A 25,561-nucleotide genomic window follows, 5' to 3' on the forward strand; every position below is an offset into this window, starting at 1 on the left:
CAATAGTATTTAATTGGGCATTACAACATAATACATAGACCGTAATCCAACTGCGTCTATGACTAATAATCCACCTTCAGGTTATCATCTGAACCCCTTCTAGTATTAAGTTGCAAGCAACAGATTATCGCATTAAACAATGTGTGTAAAGTAAACAATAGAATTATCCTTAGACGAAACATTGTTGTTTTCTCCCTAGTAGCAACATCACATCTACAATCTTAGAAGTTATTCTCACTCTTCTAGAAAACTAGAGGCATGAACTCGCTATCGAGCATAAATACTCCCTCTTGGAGATACATGCAACTACTTGATCAAGGTAACTACAAGTACTGGAGAACATGGAAGATCTTAAATAACAGTAGTATGATAATATGATGAACAATCTGATCACAATTCCATAATTTATCGGATCCCAACAAACACAACACCAATTACATCATATGGCAGCTCATGAGATCATTGTATTGAAGTACATGGGAGAGAGTACCAACTAGCTACAGCCGAGAACCCGTAGTCCAAGGGGGAACTACTCACGAACCATCATGGTGTCGAAGTGGAGGCGGTGGAGTCGATGGAGATGGCTCCGGGGGTCAATCCCCATCTTGAGGGTGCCAGAACAGGAACTTCTGAACCCCGAAACTTGTCTGGATGATGGTGGCAGCGATGGAACTTTTCTTGGATGGAGGCTGGATTTTTTAGGTTTTCGCGTCGGAGGCAATTTATAGGCGGAAGGGCGAGGTCGGTGGGTGCCAGGTGGCCCCACACTACCCCTAGGCGCGGGCCAAGGCCAGGCCGCTCCTCGGTGTGGTCTGGCCGGCCCTTGGCCCCCTCCGTCTCTCCTCTGGACTTTGTCTTCGTTTCGGTGAAATAGCAGCTTCGGATTTTGTTTCGTCTAATTCCGAGAATATTTCCTGTACAACTTTTCTGAAATACAATACAACATAAAACAAGGAACTAGCACTGTGGCATCTTGTCAATAGGTTAGTGCCAGAAAATGCATAAAAGTGTCACAAAGTGTAAGCAGAACATATAGAAATTGGTGTAAAACAAGCATGGAGCATAAAAAATTATAGATACATTTGCAACGTATCACCTATCTATAAGAGACAAACCGGTAACACCTCCAAAATGTAAAATGCAACAACTTGAGTTAGGAAACTCGAGTTTAGGTGAAACCAATTTTGATGGAAAGATGATGACAAGTGCTACCCCACAAAGAGTGAAAGCCTTAAGAAAAAGTCGTGTAGATTTTTCAAGAATGTAGAGGTGAAAACTCTCAAACAAAGAATCGGGAAAAACACCACTATCGAAAACGCAATAAGTGATTCATGTGGAATACATTTTTGATGAACTAGATATTTTCATGAGAATAAGATGATGCAAGAATACAAAGGTTTGAGCTCCCTCCGAATGATACAATCAAGTTACTCACTCGAGATGCCTCTTGATAGTACGGCCACTAACGTACAAACCAGTATCCCAACTAAACCACGAGACCGGTGAGAAAGAAACCCTATGAAGAGCAAACCTTAACCTTTGACATTCCACTTGATCTTGATGATGACGATCTTGACCGCAACAAGGTGGAACGCCTTTCTTGATTGTGCTTTCTTGATAAAGTCTTGCGAGTGCTCCCCCATAATCCACTATGGGAGAGCTTCTTATTCGGTGCATCTACACATATCCATGAAACATATGGATGGGAAGCTCAAGCTCATGATCTCATCGGGATGGCTCATCTTAAACTTGCATACTATGTCTTCTTTCTTCATGTTGTTGATGTCTTGAAGATACACTTGAGAGATCACCCAATCTTCTTCTTCAAGACATACTTATCACTTGATCTTCATCACATTATTCTATTTGCAACCTTGAATCCAACATATGGTTCAAGCATTGCCTATGGACAACTCCTACAAATATAACTCAATGCAAACATTAGTCCATAAGGATTGTCACTAATTACCAAAACCACACATAGGGGCTCCATGCACTTTCAGGTGGCCTCTACCGTTGACTAGCCGAAGGCCGACGACTGCTTCGGTTGTTTGCGAGAGATTGAGAGATGCAGAGAGGGATTGGAAGGGTGGCGAAGAATTAAGGTTCTACGGCGGAGCTAGTGTTAGTTTTATAGAGCACAGCGAGGTCCAGTTCGTCATTTCCTTGCCAACGACGGACATGATGTGTCGGTGTTGGTTTCAAGCGTGAATCTTGATGGTTGTGGATCAGACGGATGCAAGAAAGATTGGGCGAGGTTCTGAGCTCGTCTGTAGCATCCGGGGTCATTCTTATCACCGACAAGGATGATGTCGACTAGCAGTGTTGCGTTGTCGAACGGACGGAGGAAGACAACGATGAATTTCTTGTCTTTTTTTCTCGAACCGATACGCGGGCTGGGCTGGGCTGGCCGCGGGGATGGTGTTGGGATGCAGTTGGGTTGGCTCGGCCTGACAGGTAAGTTGGTTTCCTTTTCTTTTTCGTTTTCTATTTTCTGTTTTCTGTTTTTGAATTCCATTTTGAATTCAGTTTTGTTTTGCAGGTCTGTGCCTACTTGAATTCCACTAAAATATCTCAAGTAATTATAAATACGTTGGAGTTTATTTAAGATATTTTGTTTGAGTATTTATATATAATCATTAACACTATTGAGAATGAGAAGAAAATATTCTTCGTAGGTATGATTTGTATATTTAAATTTTGAGGTGTTCAAATTAATTTTCAGAAAGTATATTTTACTTACCAAGTGATAGAATGAGTTTCATTTTGTATTGCCTTGCAAATAATAACTTATAAGGTACTATTTATTACTTGGGATCTTATTTGAAAAGTGATCTTATACCATTATTTTATGTGCCCATATATAAGGAAGTGGAAGTTGGTTTAGGTTTATTTTAGAGTCACTGTTTTGATTGATTAGGCCCCTGACTTGAAATTCTTTAGGTAGATACTATTCTCCACATGAGTCATGCATTTTCTTAATATGGACATTTGGGGAATTCAACAAGATGATGGGTTAATTGTTGGTCTCACAGCTTGAGTTGATCACCAGGAATAGTAGTCATATCACCATTTGGTCTTGGGTGTAAGGTTTAGCTCTATGATTTAGCAATTAATTATTTTATTATTATTTGAGTTTAGGGCATGGTCTTAATTAGGGTTTACATGTGAGCACCAAGTGATGCACAAGTTAAGGTTGTGGTATAGGTCTAAGATTTTAAGTGTGTAGAAAATCTGTTGGGTGGACTAGGCTATGCTTATGTTCACTAAGTGAAACATAAGTGGAATTAAGATGTGGTCTATGGTTTCTAAGTTTTATAGGACATGAGATTAACTAGAGAAGTTGAGGATATGCTAGGTGTACTCTTCCTCACCATGAATAGGTTGGTTACTTAAAAAATTACTAGGGTTTGCATAGGTGCTTGATTAATCAAGGTATTGTTGTCTTTCAATTATCTCTCTACTTAAGATGTTGAGAATGGTCCAAGGTTGATTACTAGTGGTCTCCCTATCATTTCATGTGATGGACAATATCTGCTTATCACATAAGGTTTAACTTATCTTCTTATATCTCCAAAGCATGGTCCTGCATTAGACACGATCAACTTATTCCTCACTAACTTCTCTTTATTATCTTCCTATCATCACACCCATTCTAGACTCTTAATAATCATTACCAAATTGTGATGATCATGGCATTGGCCTCCTAATGGATCACTAGTGAAATAGGGTTCTCACCTCCCATCAAGTGTTGGCTTGATCAAGTAGGGTTTATTACTTATCTTGTCCTTCACATATCAATAGTTATTACCAATGACTTCTCTCACTTGGAGATGACTTGAATAATCACCTACGGTTTTACTCAAGAGATGATATGGTATAATCATGTAATTATATGGATAGTCCTCTCCCTTCTCCGAGGTTTGATGAAAATAGATTTGGATAGATAAGATTGGAATGATCAAGGTTTGATAAAGAACTTGTCTGAATGTCCTTGACATGAGTTAAACAGTAGAGTTGAAACTATACAATGTGGATCTTGGTAAGAACGTTGATTAGTTAAATACATGGAAAATATAAGTAAATAATAGTTTCTTAGTTCTTTCTTGTTTTGTGGTTTGTAATTGGATAAACATCCATGTGTTGTTGTAAGGAATACCATGGTATGATCCTTTATAAGATATGGTATTTGATCCTCACTTATGGTGTTCTTATTGTAAAACTAATCCTATTTGATCTAACCCATAGATCAAATGATCTCTACCCAAAATAAAGTTTTAGCAAAGATCACATTGAAGTTTATAACACTTAATTTGATGATCTACTTCAATTCCATCAAGTTAAGTGAAACTTTATTTACCGTGACAAGTTTATTTGAAAACGTAAAAATTTCCCAGATTTTCTATGCATGAATGCAATACACACATTTATTTTCTCTCTTTTTCTAGCCTCTAAACATGGGATGTTACATGGGCTTTCTCCCCGACGCCGAGGTGGGCGAGGGTGCAAGCGCCGAGCAGCGGGCACTGCTCCGTCGTTCGAGACCCTCCAGAGGACGCCATATGCCGCCAGACTCTGGAGTCGAAGGTGCAAGCTCGCGGCGTCGCGGTCGACATGAGGCGGGCGTACATGCAACCTCAGGCGAGGCCAGCCCCTCAGGTGACGGCCGTCGTAGTTTTAGGTTAACTCGATTAACCATCTCTATAAAGATAGTCCTTTTGGCCAATCAATAGTAATGATAACTTGTTTGCTTATCTCTGTCATTGCCCAGCGGGCCGGGATACAACAAACACGGACTTGCGGCACGACCGCGCAGCATCCGCCTAGATGCAAATGCGGCGCATATGTGGACCACGTTTGTGTCTCCATGGGCAGCTCGGTTACTATGCATCGAGCCGCTAGGCTTAGGTGCAGACGCATTTTTCGATTCCGCGGTCACAAACGCATGCTTCGTGTCTATTTATGTCGGTGTTTTCTAGGCTTGCAAGATTTTGAAGTAGGATAGTCGGTCTGACAGTCTGAGATCCTTCTTCGACATTTCCACATGTGGACCTTCCGTCACGCAGACCTAGTGCATGCATATGGTCAGTTGTGCTTTACATCTGTGCTCAACAGGTTGACACCTGGGTCAAGAAAACAGAAATATTACGTACTAGTACTCCAAGCAAGGAACTATCGCCACGACCCCGGCCGTCCAAGTCTCCAAGACAACAGGTCAAGCCCACTATCTGGATAAGACATCGCGGGAAAAAAACACGACAAGCGGACACGACGGGAAGAGCCGAAGAGCCCGTCAAAGACGGCGTAGGTTGGAGACTTCACGGGGGGTCTTGTGCCCGGTACACTGCATGTTCCGCGAAAATCAGCTCAAACGGGCGTGCACACGCATCGCATCGATCCTACTGGAGGTATTATTAGAACAGCTTCTGGCTAGAGAGCCAAGGTAAGTGGCCAGAGCCCAACATCTCACAATGGCATCATTTTGCCCAGCTCTCTTCCTCGCCGCATCCCTTGCCGTGCTAGGGCACCACCACCAACCACTGTCGTTGCTCGCAGCCGCTGCACCGACGACCAACCTCACAGCCGGAGTGTCCATGATGCCACCCAACTACATTACCAGCCCGTCCGGCGTCTTCGCGTTCGGCTTCCGCGCCCTCGACGCGTCCAACTCGGGCAAGTTCCTCCTCGCTACATGGTTCCGCTCCCACGACGACGAAGGCGACGGCCAGAGTCAGACCAGCACCTCTTCCCAGCTGCAGTCCGTGGTGTGGTTTGCCAAGCAGTCGTCCTCGGTCGCCCTCGCCACGGAGCAGTCCGTCCTCAGCGTCACCGCCGACGGCCAGCTAGCGCTCACCGACACCACCAACGGCGGCAACAAGGTGCTGTGGAGGGCGCCGATCCCCAACCTCGAGCGTGGGTCCCTGCTTGTGCTCCTCGACTCTGGCAACCTCCGGTTCCTCGGCGACGGCGTGCTGTGGGAGAGCTTCTGGTACCCCACGGACACGATGTTGCCGGGCCAGTCCTTGACCATGGATTCTCGGTCCCAGGGGAAGCTCATCTCCAGGCGCGCGGACACGGAGTTCGACACCGGCCGGTTCAGCATGGGCGTCCAGACGGACGGCAACGTCGTGCTCTACGTTGATCTTCTCAGCGGCAACAGCCCGGACAACGCCTACTGGCAGGCCCATACTGACAGCTCCGACGGTAACACCACGGTCACCTTCGACGACCAGGGCGGCCTCAACTACACTCTTCACAGCGGCGTCGTCCAGAGCTTGATATCCCCCATGGCGGCCGACACCGCCAGCAAGTCCTACAAGTTCGCCAGGATGGACCCCGACGGCATCGTCCGTGTCTATGTCCGCTCCAAGAACGGCGGCGGCAACACCACGTCGTGGAGCGTGTCGGGGGCCTTCCCCAGCGACGGCTGCAACAAGAGGACGTCCGGGCTGCAGGGCCTGTGCGGCCCGGGGTCGTACTGTACGGAGCAGAAGGACCGGCTCCGCTGCCTGTGCCCAGTTGGGTACACGTACGCCGACCCGCAACATACGGACAGCGGTTGCACGCCGGAGTTCGTGCCGCAGAGCTGCGACGGCGAGAACAGCACTGGTGAGTACACGCTCGTTGAGCTGCCCAACACCACTTGGGAGACATCGATCTACTACAAGAAGTTCTCGTCAGTCACGGAGGACCAGTGCCGGAACTACTGCCTCAACGACTGCTACTGCACTGCTGCGTTAGTGATCAGCGGAACCGACTGCGCGGAGGTGGCGGCGCTGACAAACGGACGGCAGGCGAGCGATGTCACGACCAAGGCACTGATTAAAGTACGGCCAAGCTATCGTCCTGCCGTGAGACAGTCGGCGAGGACAAGAATAATAGTAGCCGTGACAGTTTGCGTAGCCTTCGTGTTGCTGGCCATCGCCGGCGGCTTCGTGGCAAAGCACTACCTCGCTAAGAACAGAGAGAGCCAGGGCTTGTTGAGTGTGAGAGCTTTCAGCTGGAAGGAGCTTCACAAAGCTACCAACGGCTTCGAGAAACTGCTGGGGAAAGGGAGCTTCGGCGAGGTGTACCAAGGAAAAATAAAATCTTGGCAGCAGCCGCGTCTCATCGCGGTGAAGAGGCTGATTAACTCGAACGAGTACAGCGAGAGAGAGTTCACAAACGAGGTGCTGTCAATCGGGCAGATCCACCACCGGAACTTGGTCCGCATGATCGGGTACTGCAAGGAGGGGAAGCACCGGATGCTCGTGCTGGAGTTCATGCCAGGAGGCTCGCTCCGCAGCTTCCTCTTCAAGCCGGAGAGGCCGCCGTGGAGCTGGCGCGCCGAGGCCGCGCTTGGCATCGCCAGAGGGATAGAGTACCTCCACGACGGCTGCGCTTCTCCGATCATCCACTGCGACATTAAGCCGGACAACATCCTGTTGGACGACATGTGCGCTCCCAAGATAACGGACTTCGGCATCTCCAAGCTACTCGGCAACCAGCAGGTGCACACCACCGTGACCAACATCAGGGGCACACGCGGGTACATCGCACCCGAGTGGTTCCGCAGCGAGGCGCGCATCGACACCAAGGCGGACGTGTACAGCTTCGGCGTCGTGCTGCTGGAGATGATCTGCTGCCGGAGGTGCCAGGATCCGTTGCTCGATCAGGGAGGGGGCGAGACAGTCACGTTGTTTGGGTGGGCGGGCCAGTTGGTTAGCAATCAGAGGACTGAACTTATACTGCCCAAGGACGACGACGCAGGAGCGGACTTGGAGAGGGTAGAGAGGTTCGCGCGCGTTGCGTTCTGGTGCATCGAGCCAAATCCAGCACTCCGGCCGACGATGCACCATGTCGTCCAGATGATGGAGAGTGTGGTGGTTGAGCAGGTGGTGCTACCTGACCCACCCGCTTGTTACATGGAATCGGCTCCTCTATTCGTGTCTTCTGTTTAGATCAAACGACCCACATTTATTATTTTTATATGCAAGGAAATACTAGTACCTGTACTATTCGTTCTAGTTTATGCGTGCCGGGCTTGATCTGAACATGTGGCAATGCAGTTTCCAAATGGTGCGGAGGCCACATACCTTTGCCTCTAGTTAGAATCAATAACCACATTTTCTGTATGATTAGCGCCAAGTCATTTGGTTTGTTGGAAAAGATCAACAAAAACTTATCTAACCAAATTTTAGTTTTAGTTTTCATCATAGCATCATTTCACAGCAGGGTAGGTCTAATGTTCTTGAGAATTCCCTTGCAAATATCCTGAAAAGATCAAATTGCAAGAAAAGGGATAATGAGTACACATGTATTTCTCTTTGTGGACTTGATCCATAGATGAAAGGAAACAGTAATTTGCCTACTGATATTAGAATGAACACTCCATGAATGGATACAAAATCTGATTTCTTAGGGCTCTAATATTAAGTTGAGGTAAGAGATCTCAATCCTCATGGGTGGAGCAATAAAACAGCAAGGTATGAAAACACACTAGGTTGAGGGCTGAGGGTGAACCAAGTAACAAAACTCCATAGCCAAAACTATGGAAGCTACACACCAAGCCGATGCAGTATGCATTTTTTTGTTGGCTTGATATGTCTTCGAAGTATACTGAGTTACTGACACAGCATCGGTTTGTTGCAGTAACCTGAAAATAGGCAGCGCTGAACAAATAACTATAAGTGACACAATCCGTGGCATAATGTCAAAAGAAGAGGTTAACAATTGTGAACTGACATCAATATGCATGTAAAAACATCGGCTTACCATATTCACCACAGCTTGAATTTAGTTAGGTGTCATCTCTTGGCTCCTCTTGCCTATGACCTTAACATTTTTGTAGAACTTGTGATTGTTTTTTGTATAGATTATGTTGTTTGCTAAGTTATAAAGATGGGAGATGCAAAATCAGCAACTCGATTCCTATATTCGCAGAGAAAATAAATATAAGAGCTAAAACATATGACAAAGCTTCCAACCTTATTTTGAAAAATTACAAACACAAGATTGGTATGCACATATCTGTAGTATGTGTATTATGAGAAATTGTAAACACGAGATTGATATGCATAATTCTTTAATAACTGGAGCTTTAAATAGGGCAGACATAAGAGCATGAGCACTTTTTTTTGAACAAGTTGAGGCACCGTAGGTACCAAATTTCATTCAACTCATAGACTGTTTACAGCCTGTATTACAAAGCATGTGAATTGCATCTGCTGAATTGCTAAGAGTATAGGACCTTTGAAGCCTCTATGAGCTGAAGAAGTGCAAATATAGATAGGCTTAGACACAGATTGTGTAAGAGCCTTGTGGGCACAGTTGTGAGCCACTGAATTTAGGTCTCTTTTGATATATTGCCGATGAAGATCCGATCAACTTTCTATATTCAGCGACCTGCTTCCTTATCTCCCAGGAAACCTGCTCAAACTTGGACGATTGTGAAGCTTCTGCTGCCGCCAAGATGCTACATGTATGTTGTGTAAAAGTAGAGAACAGGTAGATGCAACGGGTCTACTCGGTTGATTCTCCGAGGCCCTCATATTTTGTATATATAGAAGGTTACATGACGTGTTTGTATCAACTACTACATAACATGTAAACCGAATCTATCTCTATCTCTAATACCCTCCCTTAATCACAACTTCGTCAAGTTGAGATTATGTCTAAAGTCTAGAGAAGCTTTTACAGGAAGTGGTTTAGTGAAGCCATCTGCTACTTGATCTTTGGAAGGGATAAACCGAATCTCCAACTGTTCTCTTCTAACCTTCTCTCTGACAAAATGAAAATCTATCTCAATATGCTTGGCTCGTGCATGGAACACCGGATTTGCACAAAGATATGTTGCTCCCAAATTATCACACCAAAGACATGGTGCTTGAGTCAACTTGATACCAAGTTCTGCAAGTAAACACTGCACCCACATCATCTCTGTCGTGGCATCAGCCACAGCTTTATATTCAGCTTCAGTACTGGACCTAGAAACAGTTGCTTGCTTCTTAGCACTCCAAGAAATCAAGTTTGGTCCATAAAACACAGCAAAACCACCAGTTGAGCGGCGATCATGAACACAACCAGCCCAGTCTGCATCAGAAAAGGCACTCAACAATGTAGAACCAGATCGCATAAAAGTCAGTCCTATATCCACTGTGGCACTGATATTGTTGACCACCAAAACCCACCGGCGAGCAGCGACGGGCAACACGTAGAGCCGGGAGGCTCCCAGGACTGCTGGTGGGCCCTGGTCCCTCGGGCGACGGCCCGCAATGCTCCGGCACACGTCCAAGCTGGTGCAAGGGCGTGCCACCTGACCTATACCTGGTCAGGAAGGTGATGGATTGCTTCGACTAGTTTCCTGCATGGCATACATGTAAACATTAAATACGAGCCTCGATCGGCTCTCAGGTTATCCTGCGAATCGGCTCATGGAGCCGATCCACCCATGATTCGTATTGGATCTACGATAACATGGTGGTCCTGCTTGATCAATACTAAGCTAAAACGATCTACGACGATTTAGGGTTTTCACCACACAACCGGAACATCTTGCACGTAATTGAGCCTGGCAGGTACGAAAGATGACGGAAAATAAACCCTAGAAAAGGCCTAAAAACCAACATGTAGTTGATCCTCGGAACATCCTGTCTAGGATCAGCAAACCGTACCTCACGCCCTACTGGATCCTTCAATCCGTTTGCAAGGCCTAACCATATGGATATCAAACTAACCCTTGAAGAACAAGGAACAATCGTAACAGATCGGATCCACCAAATAAAGACTAAGCAAGGTGCTGTCCTTACACCTAAGATAGGTGTAAGGACAGCTAGATATCTAGGGATAGCAAAGCTAAGCGAATACATCAAGTAAATATCGATGCAAACCCTAATATATCTATGATAATGGTGTTGCTCGCCATCAAAAAGGCTTCAGTACGAGCAACACATGAACAACGAAGAAACAAGATACTGCCTAGATCGCAAGATGCGATCTAGGCAGCATAGCACTTACCCGGAAGAAACCCTCGAAACAAGGGGTGGCGATGCGCCTAGATTGGTTTGTTGTGAACGTGATCGTCCTCCTTTCTCAATAACCCTAGATACATATTTATAGTCCGTAGACTTTCTAACTTGGGAATAATCCCAACCGTGCACGAGCTAAACTCTATCTTTTAATTCTAACCAACACGTAACCTACTATAATTTACAGATACACGGGCAATCTAGCCCAAACTCTTGCACGAGGCCGATTCATGAATATTTCCCGCGTATATTCTCCAAGCCCATCTCAATCACGGCCCACCTCCTGACTTGGTTAAAATCTGGTGATAACACATGCCCCCCTGGTTTTGGCAATGATAATTCCAAAACCACTCTGTTTTTCTCTTCGTAGGGTCATGTCGTGGCAGAGCAGAACCGTCGCAGTATCCTTTCATCATGATGCCTTGCCTTCTCAGCTTCTCTACACGATTTGACAGTTTTTTGGCACCACTTCCTCGGAAACTGCTGTGGCATTAAATCTCCACTATATCCCCTTTATTTAACCGCGCCGAACAGTTCGCCTCTTCATCCCCTTGCTCTGTACTAGCCATCGGCAAAAAACCCCCTTCTACTGTAGCCATGTCTTCCTCCTCCTCCTCCTCTGCCTCATCGGGCCTGTCCTTCCAGTCTTCCTCCTCCAGTGAGCTGATACCAGAGCACGACCTAATGGCGCAATACGAGAAGGAAGCTCCCGAGCATTGGGACGACGAAGAGTGGGACTTCACCGTCAGGGTGAACGATGCACCCCTCGTCCCTGTCGGGTCAGACGACGACTTGTCCTTGACCGACGGGGAGGCGGACCTCCGGTTCCTCGTCGACGGGGAATTGGAAGCGGAGAGCGAGGAAGACCTCTTCTCCTGGGCGAGTTTCTCCCCCTTCGACGAGGAGGAAGAAGAGGAGGACGACGCCTCCTCCGACGAGCCACCGGCAAAACGCTTTCGTGCCGGGTGGGAGGACGACGACGATGATGAGGAGGAGGACGAAGCCTCTGCCGAGGGCTACGGCAGCAGCGACGAGGAGCTTGCCAGGAGCAGTGCCGACGGCAGCTATGACGGCGACGACGAGGCCAGCGACGGCCCATAGAATAGGAACTACTAGCATAGGACTAGTAGTAGTTTCTTGAGCAATCGGCTCTTCTTTTGTTCTTCCTTCCTTGAGCAATCGGCTCTTCATTGCAAAAAAACCCCTTTATTAATGAAGAAGTGTTTCCAATTGATCTCGCCGATAGTCAAAGTCAGTCAACACCCAAAGAGCCGATGGCATCGCACCGGCCTCTACCATAAAATGCGAGTAAGGCCAAATCAGTCGCCTATTCAAACGGTAACCTGCAACCTTCGTCTGAGAGAGTAAACTCAGATCCCCAAATCGCCGTTCGAACAGATCCAACTCGCGGCCACACGAATCTCAGATCTCAATCGCTCCAAATCAACTCTGCAGCGAATCCAATGGCGGAATCATCCAACGCCAATGCTTCGGTCGCCGGTCTGAAGGTAATCCTTAACCGCTCCTTGCCATCTGAGTATATGTTAGGATTAACAGCAAACACCTGAATTAATGTCCTATTTCGTTATTAATTTTAGGTTTCAGACATTCTACTGCCGCATCCTTCTCTCCCAAATTCTCTTTGTCTTGGTCCCTGTTCTTCCGAGAGTCCTGCCCATTTAATTTCATGCGAGGCCAATAGAATTCCCTTCGTAAACCAGAACTTAGATCTGACTTCTTGGGCCGACTGCCTACGAGCCTGGCCTAATCCTCCTGAGGGTTGGGTGGCATGGTACAGTAGAGTATCGAAAACTCACTATGCCACATGGGAAACTATAGGGATAGCCGATGCTTTGTCATTATCATTGTCTCCCCTTGAGAAGAACGAGAACCTTCTGAAAACCATCGGCTACTTTTGGTCTGATGCACTGAATTGCTTCATGTTTGGCCATGACCCTATGACACCAACTCTGCTAGACGTGGCCATGATCACAGGTCTAGACATTGCATCCCCAAGCCCTTCTGCTTTTATGCTGCCAAAGGTTCCTTTCACCCTCTCCTCCAAAACAGAGTGTACCAGCTGGGGTGCCTACCTTAGACGTTACATGAAAACCAAAGGCCCTGTGACAGAGAAAGAACACACGGCCTTCCTGAACTTCTGGTTGGAACACTTCATATTCTGTGGCCCTTCACTCGCCCCAACCAACAATTACCTTTCCCTGGCCTATGAGCTTGCCAAAGGCACTCAGCCTGGCATCGGCAAACTATTCCTTGGAGAGGTCTATCAATCTCTCCAACTGATGTCTGTCAAACTGTTCTCCCAAAAGACAGTTAAAACAGGAGGCCCCTGGTGGTTTATTCAGCTATGGGCTCAGCTGTACTTCCAGAACCAGATCCCAAACTCTCCACCTTTGGCCACTTGCACCTTCCCAAATGCTAATGGGAAGCAGATCCGACGCACTAGCTACGGCCAAGCTCTGTATAGCCTTCCAGGCAGCAAACTGATCCCTAAGGAAGCATCAGAATGGTTCAGGATTTTCTTTCAGGGCCTGGACAATCCCCTGTTCTTTCCTTACACCAAATCTGGAGATTTTGAAAATCCAGTCTCCTTCAGGCTAGACAGCTTTGCCGATGACCCTAGCACTCGGCACTTGTATTCCATTATGATCCGTCCCTGCTTCCTTCCAGTTGGCATGAGCACCTCTAACAGGATCATCAAACCTGGTTATGAGTCTTACCAGCCGGTCGTAGTAGCCCGGCAGTTCGGTCTTGGGCAGGTGTCTCCACACTTGTTCCTTCACCACTTGACAGAAAGTAGAGCCGAGTTGCCTGATGTCCTCACCGGCCAAAGGTGTTACTCCTTCTTTGATGCTCTAGCAATTCCAATCCCTCACAACCTCCATTTCATCTCGTCAACCGATGGCTTTGAGACCTGGTGGTCAATGTGGAAGACCCACGCCTTTAGGAGAGCTCTAGGACCGTTGCTGAAACAACTTGATGCTGAATATGATATCCCTGCAGAACAGGTACCACTACTCACAAATTTCTTGCAGTGGTTCATAATGATTGTTTGTAACCTGACTCTGTTTCCTTGCAGCAACAAGATGGTCCAGAACCTGTACATGAGGATGGCTCCTCCTTCAAGTTCCTTCCCCCGGCTCCAGTGGTTCTCTTCTGCAAGAGCTCACCACCCTTGAAGAAGGTTGTGATGCAGAGTCAGCCGATTCCGCCAAAATCGGCTCCTAAGAGCACAGCATCTTCTGGGCCAGCTGCCCCCCGAGCCTCAATCAAGGCGAGAAAAGCAGTAAGGAAAGTAGCTGCCAGGAAGACCTTGAAGCGCCAAAACCCTACCCCCGCTCAAGAAAGTTTGCACGTAAGCTGATCCATGCCTTGGTTAATTTCATCCACCTTTCCAGGTTTTTGCAACATGCTTGTATTTCTTTCACAGACCTCTACTGAAGAAAACTCTAGCGAGGAGACACAGTCCAGTCGAGAGAATCCCAGCTCGGGCAACTCTGGGAAAACCACCACGCAGAGCCAACCAGACTTGCCACCGTCGGCTTCCAAGAAAAGGTCAGCTCCTGAACCTGCTTCCTCCCAAGCTCCCATCAGAACAGGGCTGCGCACCAAGAGCCGATGCGTCAAGAGAGCTCGCAAAGAACCGCAAGCTTCTTCACCAAGCCAGGAGGTTTCAAATGTAATTATTCCCCTGGCTCATATTTCATACCAACCCATCGTTACTCGCCTCGGCTGACCACTTCCTTTGTAGACTGATGACACTTCTAGTGGGGACGTCGAGGAGGTACTGATGCCATCCACCACCCTGGACCTAGCGACTTCAAAGAGCGCGGCTGACAAGGTGGCCAACCTAGCCAAGCCCACAGAAAAGCCGATCACCACAACATCGGCTGTCCCTCCGGTCTTAGGAGAGGTACACTCCATTCCCTTGGCTCTACCCTTTTCTTTTGCTGCATGCTGACGCTGTTCTTGTTTGTCTGTCAGGGTTATGACCTCTCAAGCTTGCTGACGTTCGACCCTGAGTCCATCGAACCAGCTACTTCCAGGGCCAGTGAAGAGCCAGGACCCAGCACTACCCATGGACAACTCCAGCGTCTCAGGGCTTTGCTCTCCTCTTCAATTGAGACATTGATTGAAAACCCCGAGGAGGTAAAGGGCATTCTTGAAGACATTCAGCCCCATCTCCCGGTGACACTGCAGGTGAAACTCTGGCCAGTCGTGACTCTGTCAGCCTTCAGGTCAAGGGTGAAGTTGGCTCGTCAGAGAATTGACCTTCGCCACGCCCAGCTCCCGCTAAAGGCCGATATTGCAGACAAGTATCAATGGCTTAATGATAAAAAGGCTGCCCTGGACACCAAAACTGACACTTCTGTCAGCAGCACCGAACTCGAGAACCTGCACAAGGAACTAGAGAACCTTGAAGAGAGGGTCAGGGTAACCAAACAGCTTATCCAAGATAAGGAAGCTCTTATTGCCCGCTCCCGAGAGGAAGCAGAAGGCCTCAAAGCTGAACTGAAGACTGATCTGGCTGAACTACGCGCCCTGAACAGCCAGCTGGTGACATGCAAGGACGAGGATGATGAGGCCGAGATCGCCGAGGTGGATCGTGTCCGTGCTGACGCCCTTCGTGCCCTTAGTGCATTCCTTCAGTAGAGCCTCCCTTTGTAATCTGATAACTGCTGATAACTGCTCAATCGAGCTTTTCCTCTAGAGTCGATGGCTATGCATCGGCTTTTTTATTCTGAAGTCGATGTCTGTGCATCGGCTATGATTTGTATGACATTTACTTGTTTTTTTACTGGCCGATTTTTTATGCATAGGCCCCCATGTTTCACTGTCCATGTATGCTCCGTTTAGGTGCCCCCCGAGCCGAATCTTTCACGTAGTTGAAGATATCGGCTCTCCAGTCATCCTGTCTGTATGGCTTGATGAACCCGGCATCCAACACTTTCTTGATTTCTTTTTTGACTTCTTCAAGAATTTTGGCCTTCTTCTGACGTGCTCGTTGCTGGAACGGCCGAAATCCTTTCTTGAGAGGGAGCCGATGCTTAATTATGCTCCTATCTAACCCAGGCATCTCTATGTAATCCCATGCAAAGCAATCTGGGTATTCTTTCAACAGAGCTATCATCAGGCTCCTCAAGTGCGGATCTAACTTTTTGCTGATAAAAGTTGGTCGTGGCTTATCCCCAGGACCAATGTCAACCTGTTCTAGCTCATCAGCCGATGTAAACCCATACCCTAGCTTTCCGTCACCTGCTAGATCGATGCTCAACACAGGCAAAACGTATGGCGAGGATAATATGGGCCGATTGCTGGAATCGGCCCCCATTTTGATTGCATTGCTCAATGAAGGTTTACATCTTGTTTGTGGTCTACTATATCTACGTGACATGCTTGTGTTGAGATCATTACTTCTTATTTTTTGGGGCCGATCACAGGGATCGGCCTTGTTACGTACGTCCATAGACTTTGCTCTTGCTATACTGTCAGGCCGGTGGATAAGACCAGCCTCACCCCGTTTTTTGTCACTTCGATGCGCTCACAGCCGTCCAAACTGACTCCAGAGAGTGGCTCTTGGTCTACCGCATCCCAAATGTTCATGCCAGCCGTTGAGATTTCGGCTGAGTCATCTGCATGGACGACCTCCACTTCATCTCCATCCCACTGTATCAAGCATTGGTGCATTGTGGACGGAATGCAGCAGTTGGCGTGAATCCAATCCCTCCCTAGCAGGACAACGTAGGTGCTTTTGCTGTCGACGATGAAGAATGACGTGGGGATGGTTTTGCGGCCTACAGTCAGATCCACTCTTAGAACACCTTGCGCTTCTGATTCTTGGCCGTTGAAGTCGCTCAATGTGACGTTGGTTTTGATCAGATCCGCGCTAGAGCGTCCCAGGCGACGTAGCATGGAGTACGGCATTATATTGACTGCCGCTCCCGTGTCAACCAACATCTTGTTGACAGGCTGCCCGTTGATATAACCTTTCAAGTACAGGGCCTTTAGGTGTCTGTAGCTCCTTTCTCGCAGCTTCTCAAAGATAACTAGCCGTGGGCCGCAGTCAAGTTGTGCTACAGATGCCTCTTCTGCTCTTGGTGCACAAAACTCCGACGGAAGTATGAACACCATGTTTGTGCTAGCCGATGTCTGATCATCGGCTTTCTTTGGTTTGGGGCGCCACTCTTTCTTCTGTGGACGACCCTCTTCGTCCAAAGTTTGCTGAATTTTCACGGCCAGATCGGGCCGCGCCTTTCTCAGCGTGTGCAGGTATAACCTCTCGGCTCCCTCCAAACTATGTAGCCGCTGCACCCTACGCTTCTGAGAGTGGCTGAGTCCATCAGGGCACCACCTTGGTCGGTTGTATCTATCTTCTTCTTCTTCTTCTTCTTCTTCTTCATCTTCCAACTCCTCGAGATCTTCCACTCGAGAGGACTCAGCTTGTTTGTTCCGAGATGGGAGAGGCCCTAGACGTTTGAACACTGACACGTCTCCGGCGTCCTTCTTCTTTGGTCTACATTCTGGGCAGCTTTCGATTGTAGGCAATCGGCTCATTCCTGAGTCCCAGCAGTGTTTAAAGAAGGGACAATCCCAGTGTCGGTCCATGTCTTCTTGCTCTCTTGACCTTCCCTTAGCGCGACGCTCATATCCTTCGTCGTCTCTATCATACCGATGATATTTTCTATCGTTGACGTTAAGCCGACGATCTCTTTCGTCAGCCGTGTCATACCGCCGGCGTTGGTCATATTGACGCTCATATTTGTTAAGAAGGTGCTCGGAGAGTGGCCGTTGGTACCGCACGCTTCTCACTTGTTCCTCGGTGATGTACCGTTTGTCATCATATCGGGGTCGGTCGCGTGAACCGGCCTCCTCCTTGTCCTTACCACGAGCACGACTGCTCTCTTCTTTGTCCTTGCCAGGGTGGTATACAGGCCCTGCCATGTTAATACTGAACGAGAAATCTGGCTGACGCCTCGTAGGGTAACTGTACTCCACCATGTTGACGGCAAGGAACGGTTGCGTGTCCACTTTCATGGCATACTGGCTGAAAATCAGGCGGCCTTGTTCTATCGCCATTTGGATCTGCTGACGCAACACTTTGCAGTCGCTGGTGGTATGGGTGAACGAATGATGCCACTTACAGTATGGCCTTCCGTTCATCTCTTGTACCGTGGGGATTCTATGGCCTTCGGGTAACTTCAGCTGCTTCTCCTTAAGCAAAAGATCGAAAATCTGCTCAGCTTTACTTACGTCGAAGTCAAACCCTTTTGCAGGACCTTGTGGTTTAACCCACTTGCAGGACACGGGGTTTGCCCCCGAGCCCATTCAGCCACGGCTACTTCCTGGTCTCCTGCGAGTCTTCATCCTCTTCTGTCTCAACCAGGCTTATCGCGCGTTTGAATTTGTCCTGGTACAACTCTGGGTGGCGCTGTTCATACAATGAAAGTTTTTGAACCATATGCGCCAGTGAAGTGTACTCCTCTTGGGAAGCCATGTCCTTGATCGGCGACGCGAGACCTACCACTGCCAGATCAACCGCTTCTTTCTCATTCAAACGAGCCGAATAACATCGGTTCCTCACGTCCCTGAAGCGCTGAATGTATTCTGACACTGTTTCTCCGCGCCTCTATCGTACTTGTGCCAGATCGGCAATGCCAGCCTCGGAAGCTTCTGAATGATATTGCATGTGGAACTGCTCTTCCATCTGCTTCCACGTCCGGATTGAATCTGGTGGCAACGAGGTGTACCATCCAAAAGCCGATCCCGTGACAGACTGCGCAAAAAACCTTACGCGTAGCGGGTCTGATGCTGAGATCATGCCCAACTGTGCCAAATATCGGCTCACATGCTCAATTGAACTAGAGCCTTCTGAGCCACTAAACTTTGAGAACTCAGGGAGCCGATACTTGGGCGGCAGTGGAATCACATCATACTCGTTGGGGTACGGCTTGGAATAGCCGATTGCCCTTCTTTTCGGCACCATGCCGAACTGGTCTCTCAAGATTGCGCTGATCTGGTACACTGTAGGAGCTGCAGGGGTTGAATTTTTCTGATCTGTTGGGGTGGCGTATTTAGCCAGCCACGCCTGCTTATCGGCGTCTCCTCTAGTAATTGCTCCTGTGGCTCCAGAAATTCCTCTTGTGGCTCCAGAAATTCCTCCTGCTGTAGTCTGGTTCGTGCGCACCAAGTTGTTGCAGTCTGGCACGTACATGCATGTGTATCCATGCGGGATTTCCTTAGGCGGTTCCAGCATGAACTGGTAATCAGCAGGGTCGCCTCCAATCTTGTAGACGACGAACGCCGGTGAACCCGGCGGCTCTGGAGCTGCTAGCGAGAACGGCAGCTGCGGTCTGGTGTAGAGCGGCATCTCTCCTTGGTGAGTCCTTAGTGTAGGTCCTGACGGAGAATACTGATGCTTCATGATTTCCTGGACCACGCGAAGCGCAACGCGCTCGAAAGCGTTCACCAGGCTCTCGGAATGACGGTGTAGCGAATGAGCTACCATGTAGTTAACTTCCTGGCGTAGAGCTCTGGTGCGTTCTTCTGAAGAAGTAGACAGATCCACTTCATCGAGAGCGCCTTCAGCTGAGAACCCTTTCCACCTAATGCCGTGTGAGCGGGTCCTCTGGAATGAGCCGATGAGGTCGGCTTCGAAGAGAGCTTTGATCTCGTCATACTTCTTCTTGTACTCCTCAGTCAGATCTTCGTATGTGACTGGGTCTTCCGCCATCCCTGATGCAGACGTTGATGCAGTTGATGTAGAAGAACGTCCCACCGGGCGTGCCAGAATGTGTTGACCACCAAAACCCACCGGCGAGCAGCGACGGGCAACACGTAGAGCCGGGAGGCTCCCAGGACTGCTGGTGGGCCGTGGTCCCTCGGGCGACGGCCCGCAATGCTCCGGCACACGTCCAAGCTGGTGCAAGGGCGTGCCACCTGACCTATACCTGGTCAGGAAGGTGATGGATTGCTTCGAATAGTTTCCTGCATGGCATACACGTAAACATTAAATACGAGCCTCGATCGACTCTCAGGTTATCCTGCGAATCGGCTCATGGAGCCGATCCACCCATGATTCGTATTGGATCTACGATAACATGGTGGTCCTGCTTGATCAATACTAAGCTAAAACGATCTACGACGATTTAGGGTTTTCACCACACAACCGGAACATCTTGCACGTAATTGAGCCTGGCAGGTACGAAAGATGACGGAAAATTAACCCTAGAAAAGGCCTAAAAACCAACATGTAGTTGATCCTCGGAACATCCCGTCTAGGATCAGCAAACCGTACCTCACGCCCTACTGGATCCTTCAATCCATTTGCAAGGCCTAACCATATGGATATCAAACTAACCCTTGAAGAACAAGGAACAATCGTAATAGATCGGATCTACCAAATAAAGACTAAGCAAGGTGCTGTCCTTACACCTAAGATAGGTGTAAGGACAGCTAGATAACTAGGGATGGCAAAGCTAAGCGAATACATCAAGTAAATATCGATGCAAACCCTAATATATCTATGATAATGGTGTTTCTCGCCATCAAAAAGGCTTCAGTACGAGCAACAGATGAACAACGAATAAACAAGATACTGCCTAGATCGCAAGATGCGATCTAGGGAGCATAGCGCTTACCCGGAAGAAACCCTCGAAACAAGGGGTGGCGATGCGCCTAGATTGGTTTGTTGTGAACGTGATCGTCCTCCTTTCTCAATAACCCTAGATACATATTTATAGTCCGTAGACTTTCTAACTTGGGAATAATCCCAACCGTGCACGAGCTAAACTCTATCTTTTAATTCTAACCGACACGTAACCTACTATAATTTACAGATACACGGGCAATCTAGCCCAAACTCTTGCACGAGGCCGATTCATGAATATTTCCCGCGTATATTCTCCAAGCCCATCTCAATCACGGCCCACCTCCTGACTTGGTTAAAATCTGGTGATAACAGATATATCTCAGTATCCTTTTAGCAGCTGTCCAATGAACTGTAGTGGGTGCATGTAGGTATTGACAAATCTTATTCACTGCATATGCTATATCAGGGAGGGTAAGAGTAAGGTATTGCAAAGCACCAACCATACTCCTATAGCTTGTAGAATCCTCAGGACCTAGCAAATCTCCCCCATATGCAGTGATCTTTTCAGAAGATGACAATGGCGTAGGCACACCTGTACATTGTTTCATACCTGCACGTTTCAGCACATCTTGAGCATACTTTGACTGGTTGAGAAGCAAACCATCAGCAACTTGATGAACTTCTATGCCCAAGAAATAATGGAGACTACCAAGATCCTTCAATGCAAATTCTTTGCTGAGATCTTTTAAAAATGCCTGAGTCGCTTGCTCTGAAGAACTGGCCACAATGATATCATCAACATATATGAGCATGTAGACGGTGACACGACGCTTGCAATATATAAATAATGAGGTATCAGACTTGGAAGCAACAAACCCAAGTTTAATAAGCTGAGAACTCAACCGGGCATACCAAGCCCTAGGCGCTTGTTTAAGTCCATATAGCGCCTTTTCAAGCTTGCAAATATAGTTCTGTTTCCCTCTATCTTCATAACCAGGAGGTTGTCTCATGTAGACCTCTTCTTCGAGAATACCATGAAGAAACGCGTTCTTGACATCCAACTGTCGCAAACTCCATCCCCGTGACACAGAAACAACGAGAACTAACCTGACAGTCGCAATTTTAACAACTGGACTAAATGTGTCCTCATAGTCAATACCAAATCTTTGTTTGAACCCTTTGGCAACAAGACGAGCTTTATATCTATCAACAGAACCATCGGCCTTTTGCTTGATCTTGTATATCCATCTGCAGTCAACAACATTAACACCTGAGCGTGGAGGAACAAGTTTCCATGTTTTATTTCGCATGAGAGCACCATATTCTTCATCCATAGCTTCTTTCCATTGCGGAATAGCCAACTCACTTTGCACATTTTGCGGTTCAGCAACAGTAGACAAGAGGCACCATGGTACTGTACCGTCGGTGTACTTGCGAGGCTGTCGGGAGCGTGTAGATCGGCGGACGTTCTGCTGTTGCACAGGTTGGGCTACGCTTGAAGAGGGCACAGAGGATCCGCCACCAGGAGACACGCTGGAGGAATCTTCTGCTGCTGCTGTGCTGATCCCGCGTGACACAGAAGATCCAGTGACCACCGGTGTGGCCGTGTGTGGAGGGTGAGGCGGGGAGGCTACACGCGCAGAGAATCCCGGAGTAGCTGTCGCGCGTGAGGGGCCGACGTGGTCTCCACGCGCACGCGACGAGTGAGACATCGCTGCAGGCGACGCAGGTGACGCGTCCGACGCGGTCGGCGCGCGATCCGATGACGCATGATCCGAGGAGGATGCCGATTCTGTCAGAAAATCTGCACCGTGTCCCGCGCCCTCGTCCTCTTCTGCCGATATTTCATGTGAGCTGTTTTGAGTCAGATTTTCTCCGTTTTGGGCCAAATTTTCCCTGTAGCCAGCTGATGACCTGTATTTTCCTGAGAAACACAACAAGGAGAACTAGGCACAGGATTAGTAGGAAAATTATCCGCACGTGAATCATTAGTATTGTCACCCCCTTGATCAAAATTGAGAAGAGATGAATCAAGTAAGAGGATCTCGCGACGGAGAAGAGCACCGACATTTGGGTGAAGAGTTTGAAAGGGGAACACGATCTCATCAAAGACAACATCGCGAAAGACATACACACGACCCGTGGCAACCTCTAGACATTTAACTCCCTTATGGCGAGGACTATATCCTAGAAAGACACATTCCTTGGAGCGAAAAGCAAGTTTGCGTTGGTTATATGGATGCAGATTGGGCCAACAGGCACAGCCAAACACACGCAGGGATTGATAGTCTGGTTGAGTACCAAAGAGACGATGCACATGGGTGTCATTATGAATAACCTTGCTAGGTAACATATTGATGAGATAAGTGGCAGTAAGAAAGGCTTCATCCCAAAATTTCAGAGGCATATGAGCATGAGCAAGGAGAGACCAGCCAACTTCAACAATGTGACGGTGTTTGCGTTCAGCAGCACCATTTTGCTGATGAGCATGAGGACAAGAGATTAGATGGGAAATGCCTTGAGACTGAAAAAGAGAATTAAGCTTGACATATTCTCCTCCCCAGTCAGATTGTACAGTAAGGATTTTTCGATCAAGTTTCCTTTCAACAAGTTTTTGAAAATTGACAAAAGCATCAAACGCATCAGACTTCTTTTTGAGTAAATAGATCCAGGTGAATTTACTATAATCATCAATAAAACTTATATAGTAGTTATGGCGACCAACAGAAGTAGGTGCATGACCCCATACATCAGTAAAAACTAATTGTAAGGGAGCTGAAGATACACTCGTGAAAATAGGGTAAGGTAGCTGATGACTTTTAGCTTGCTGACAGGAATCACAAATAGACTCTAAGGAAGACTGACTACTACAAGGGAGATTATTTTTGCTAACAACTTGTCTAACAATCACTATAGATGGATGACCTAGGCGACTATGCCACTTGTCTTGTGAGGGCTTGACGACGACGAAGGCATGCTTTGAATCTTGAGGGGACACCAGGGAGGAAATAAAGGGGTAGAGTCCACCAACACATCGGCCTCTATGAAGAATTGCTTGGGTGACCTGATCCTTGATCAAAAAGAAAAACGGATGAAACTCGATGAAGACACCATTATCAAGGGTGAAACGATGTACATATAGTAGGTTTCTAGAGGCGGTGGGAACATGAAGGATGTTGCGAATATGGAAATTTCGAGCAGGGTGATGAACAATAGAATGACCAACATGGGAAATTTCCATACCTTGCCCGTTTGCAGTGTTGACCTTGTCAGAGCCCTGGTAGTTGTCTCGAACGGTCAAATTGTTGAGCTCGCTGGTGATATGATGCGTTGCACCGGTGTCAGAATACCAATTTGTGTCTATGCCATAGGAAGCAACATGAGCTCCTTTTCCTTCGAAGGAGTCGTCATCACCATCAGTCCATCGGTACCAGCAGTCCTTGGCAGGATGTCCATCACGTCCGCAGATTTGGCACGTGACATCGACCCACGGCGTGGTGCGGCGATGACCACGGCCACGGCCTCCTCCTTGCGCACGACCACCACCACGTCCAGACTGCTGCGACCGGTCATCAGAGTAGTTGCTGTATGCACGTCGATCATCCCGACCCTCAGAACGGCGATCACCGCGGTCACCGCGGGTGCGGTTGTTGGACTGTTGTCCGTATTGGCGCTGCTGGCGAGATGCAAGATTTGCGCTGGTCTCGAAGGTCATTTCGGACGGACCAGCTAGCATAGCCTGGCGCTCATCATATGCTTGGAGCTGGGCATAGAGGTTGGCAAGGGATATCGGCGTCGTAACGACACCGAGGGCAGCAACCAACAAGTTGTAACTCAGTCCGAGACCGGCGAGGATGAAGGAGACATGCTCGCGTGTGGGCACCGGACAGCCTGCAGAGGCAAGCTCATCGACGATCACCTGCATCTTGGTGAGGAACGTCGCAGTAGAATCATTGTTTTTCTTTGTATTCGCCAGGGTGATCCGTAGATTCGTGATCTTGGACTCGCTTTGAGAGGCGAACATCTCCTCGATGGCCTGCCAGACTCCGGCGGCGTGCTCAATCCTCTGAACATGCGGTAGGACTTCAGAGGAGAGGGATTGGAGGAGATACCCAAGGACGATCTGATCACGAGCGGTCCAGTCGTCGTATGCCGGGTTATTTCCGCCGGTTTGTCGGCGTCCTTGTCTGCTGGTTTGGTTTCCAGGACTTCTGGGGGCTCGGCATCGATTCCGGTGAGCAGACCGACGAGGCGAGCGCCACAGATCGGCGGGAGGACTTGTGCACGCCATCCTGGGTAGTTGTTGCGGGTGAGCTTGTCGGAGGGCGGGGCGCCCAGGTGGTATTGCGGATGAACGGATGAGGGAGACGCCATGGCAGCGGTGGTGCGGCGGGCAATGGGGACAGAGCGATCTCGGCTTCCGATCGGCGACTAGTGGAGGCGGCGAAGAAGGCGGCCTGATACCATGTAAAAGTAGAGAACATGTAGATGCAACGGGTCTACTCGGTTGATTCTCCGAGGCCCTCATATCTTGTATATATAGAAGGTTACATGAGGTGTTTGTATCAACTACTACATAACATGTAAACCGAATCTATCTCTATCTCTAATATGTTGTTGTAGAGGAAGTCTCGAAGCAATCATAGCAGCCAGAAGTAGCGCCTCTGCTTCTGCATGTAGCACCGAAGAGGTTGTGTGAATGGAAGCCTGAATCGTCATGATAGCTTTGAAATCTTGCTCTTGTATCTGAAAGTGTATGCCTACTCCAGTGGCTGCGGCCGACGCCAATCCTAGTGCAGTCTTTGTTTTCCATGCCGCATCCGAGAAGATATTGGATCCTGTAATTATCAGATCAGAGTTTATGGATTGACCTGGGGAGGTAGATGACTTTGCCCCTGAAATTGGCTTCTTGCTTGCTCAGTAAATATTGCTTCTTTGCTGTGACATT

General features: G+C 48.1%; 2 protein-coding genes across 2 annotated transcripts; one reads left to right on the plus strand and one right to left on the minus strand.

Annotated features, from left to right (window-relative positions):
* The first annotated feature begins 5,456 nt into the window (after positions 1–5,456).
* LOC127342837 (G-type lectin S-receptor-like serine/threonine-protein kinase LECRK3) lies at positions 5,457–7,990 on the plus strand. The gene has a single exon (XM_051368849.2). The coding sequence runs from the start codon at positions 5,472–5,474 to the stop codon at positions 7,938–7,940; it is 2,469 nt and encodes an 822-aa protein (XP_051224809.1). The 5' UTR covers positions 5,457–5,471; the 3' UTR covers positions 7,941–7,990.
* A 1,635-nt stretch (positions 7,991–9,625) lies between these two features.
* LOC139838061 (uncharacterized) lies at positions 9,626–24,904 on the minus strand. Its single transcript, XM_071827415.1, has 3 exons — positions 23,857–24,904; positions 21,224–22,537; positions 9,626–10,071 (listed from the first exon to the last, which is right to left on the minus strand). Exons 1-3 carry the CDS (start codon positions 24,902–24,904, stop codon positions 9,626–9,628), a joined length of 2,808 nt encoding a protein of 935 aa, XP_071683516.1.
* Between the last annotated feature and the right edge of the window lie 657 nt (positions 24,905–25,561).

Source organism: Lolium perenne, chromosome 3 (assembly GCF_019359855.2).
Source record: "Lolium perenne isolate Kyuss_39 chromosome 3, Kyuss_2.0, whole genome shotgun sequence".
NCBI lineage: Eukaryota > Viridiplantae > Streptophyta > Magnoliopsida > Poales > Poaceae > Lolium > Lolium perenne.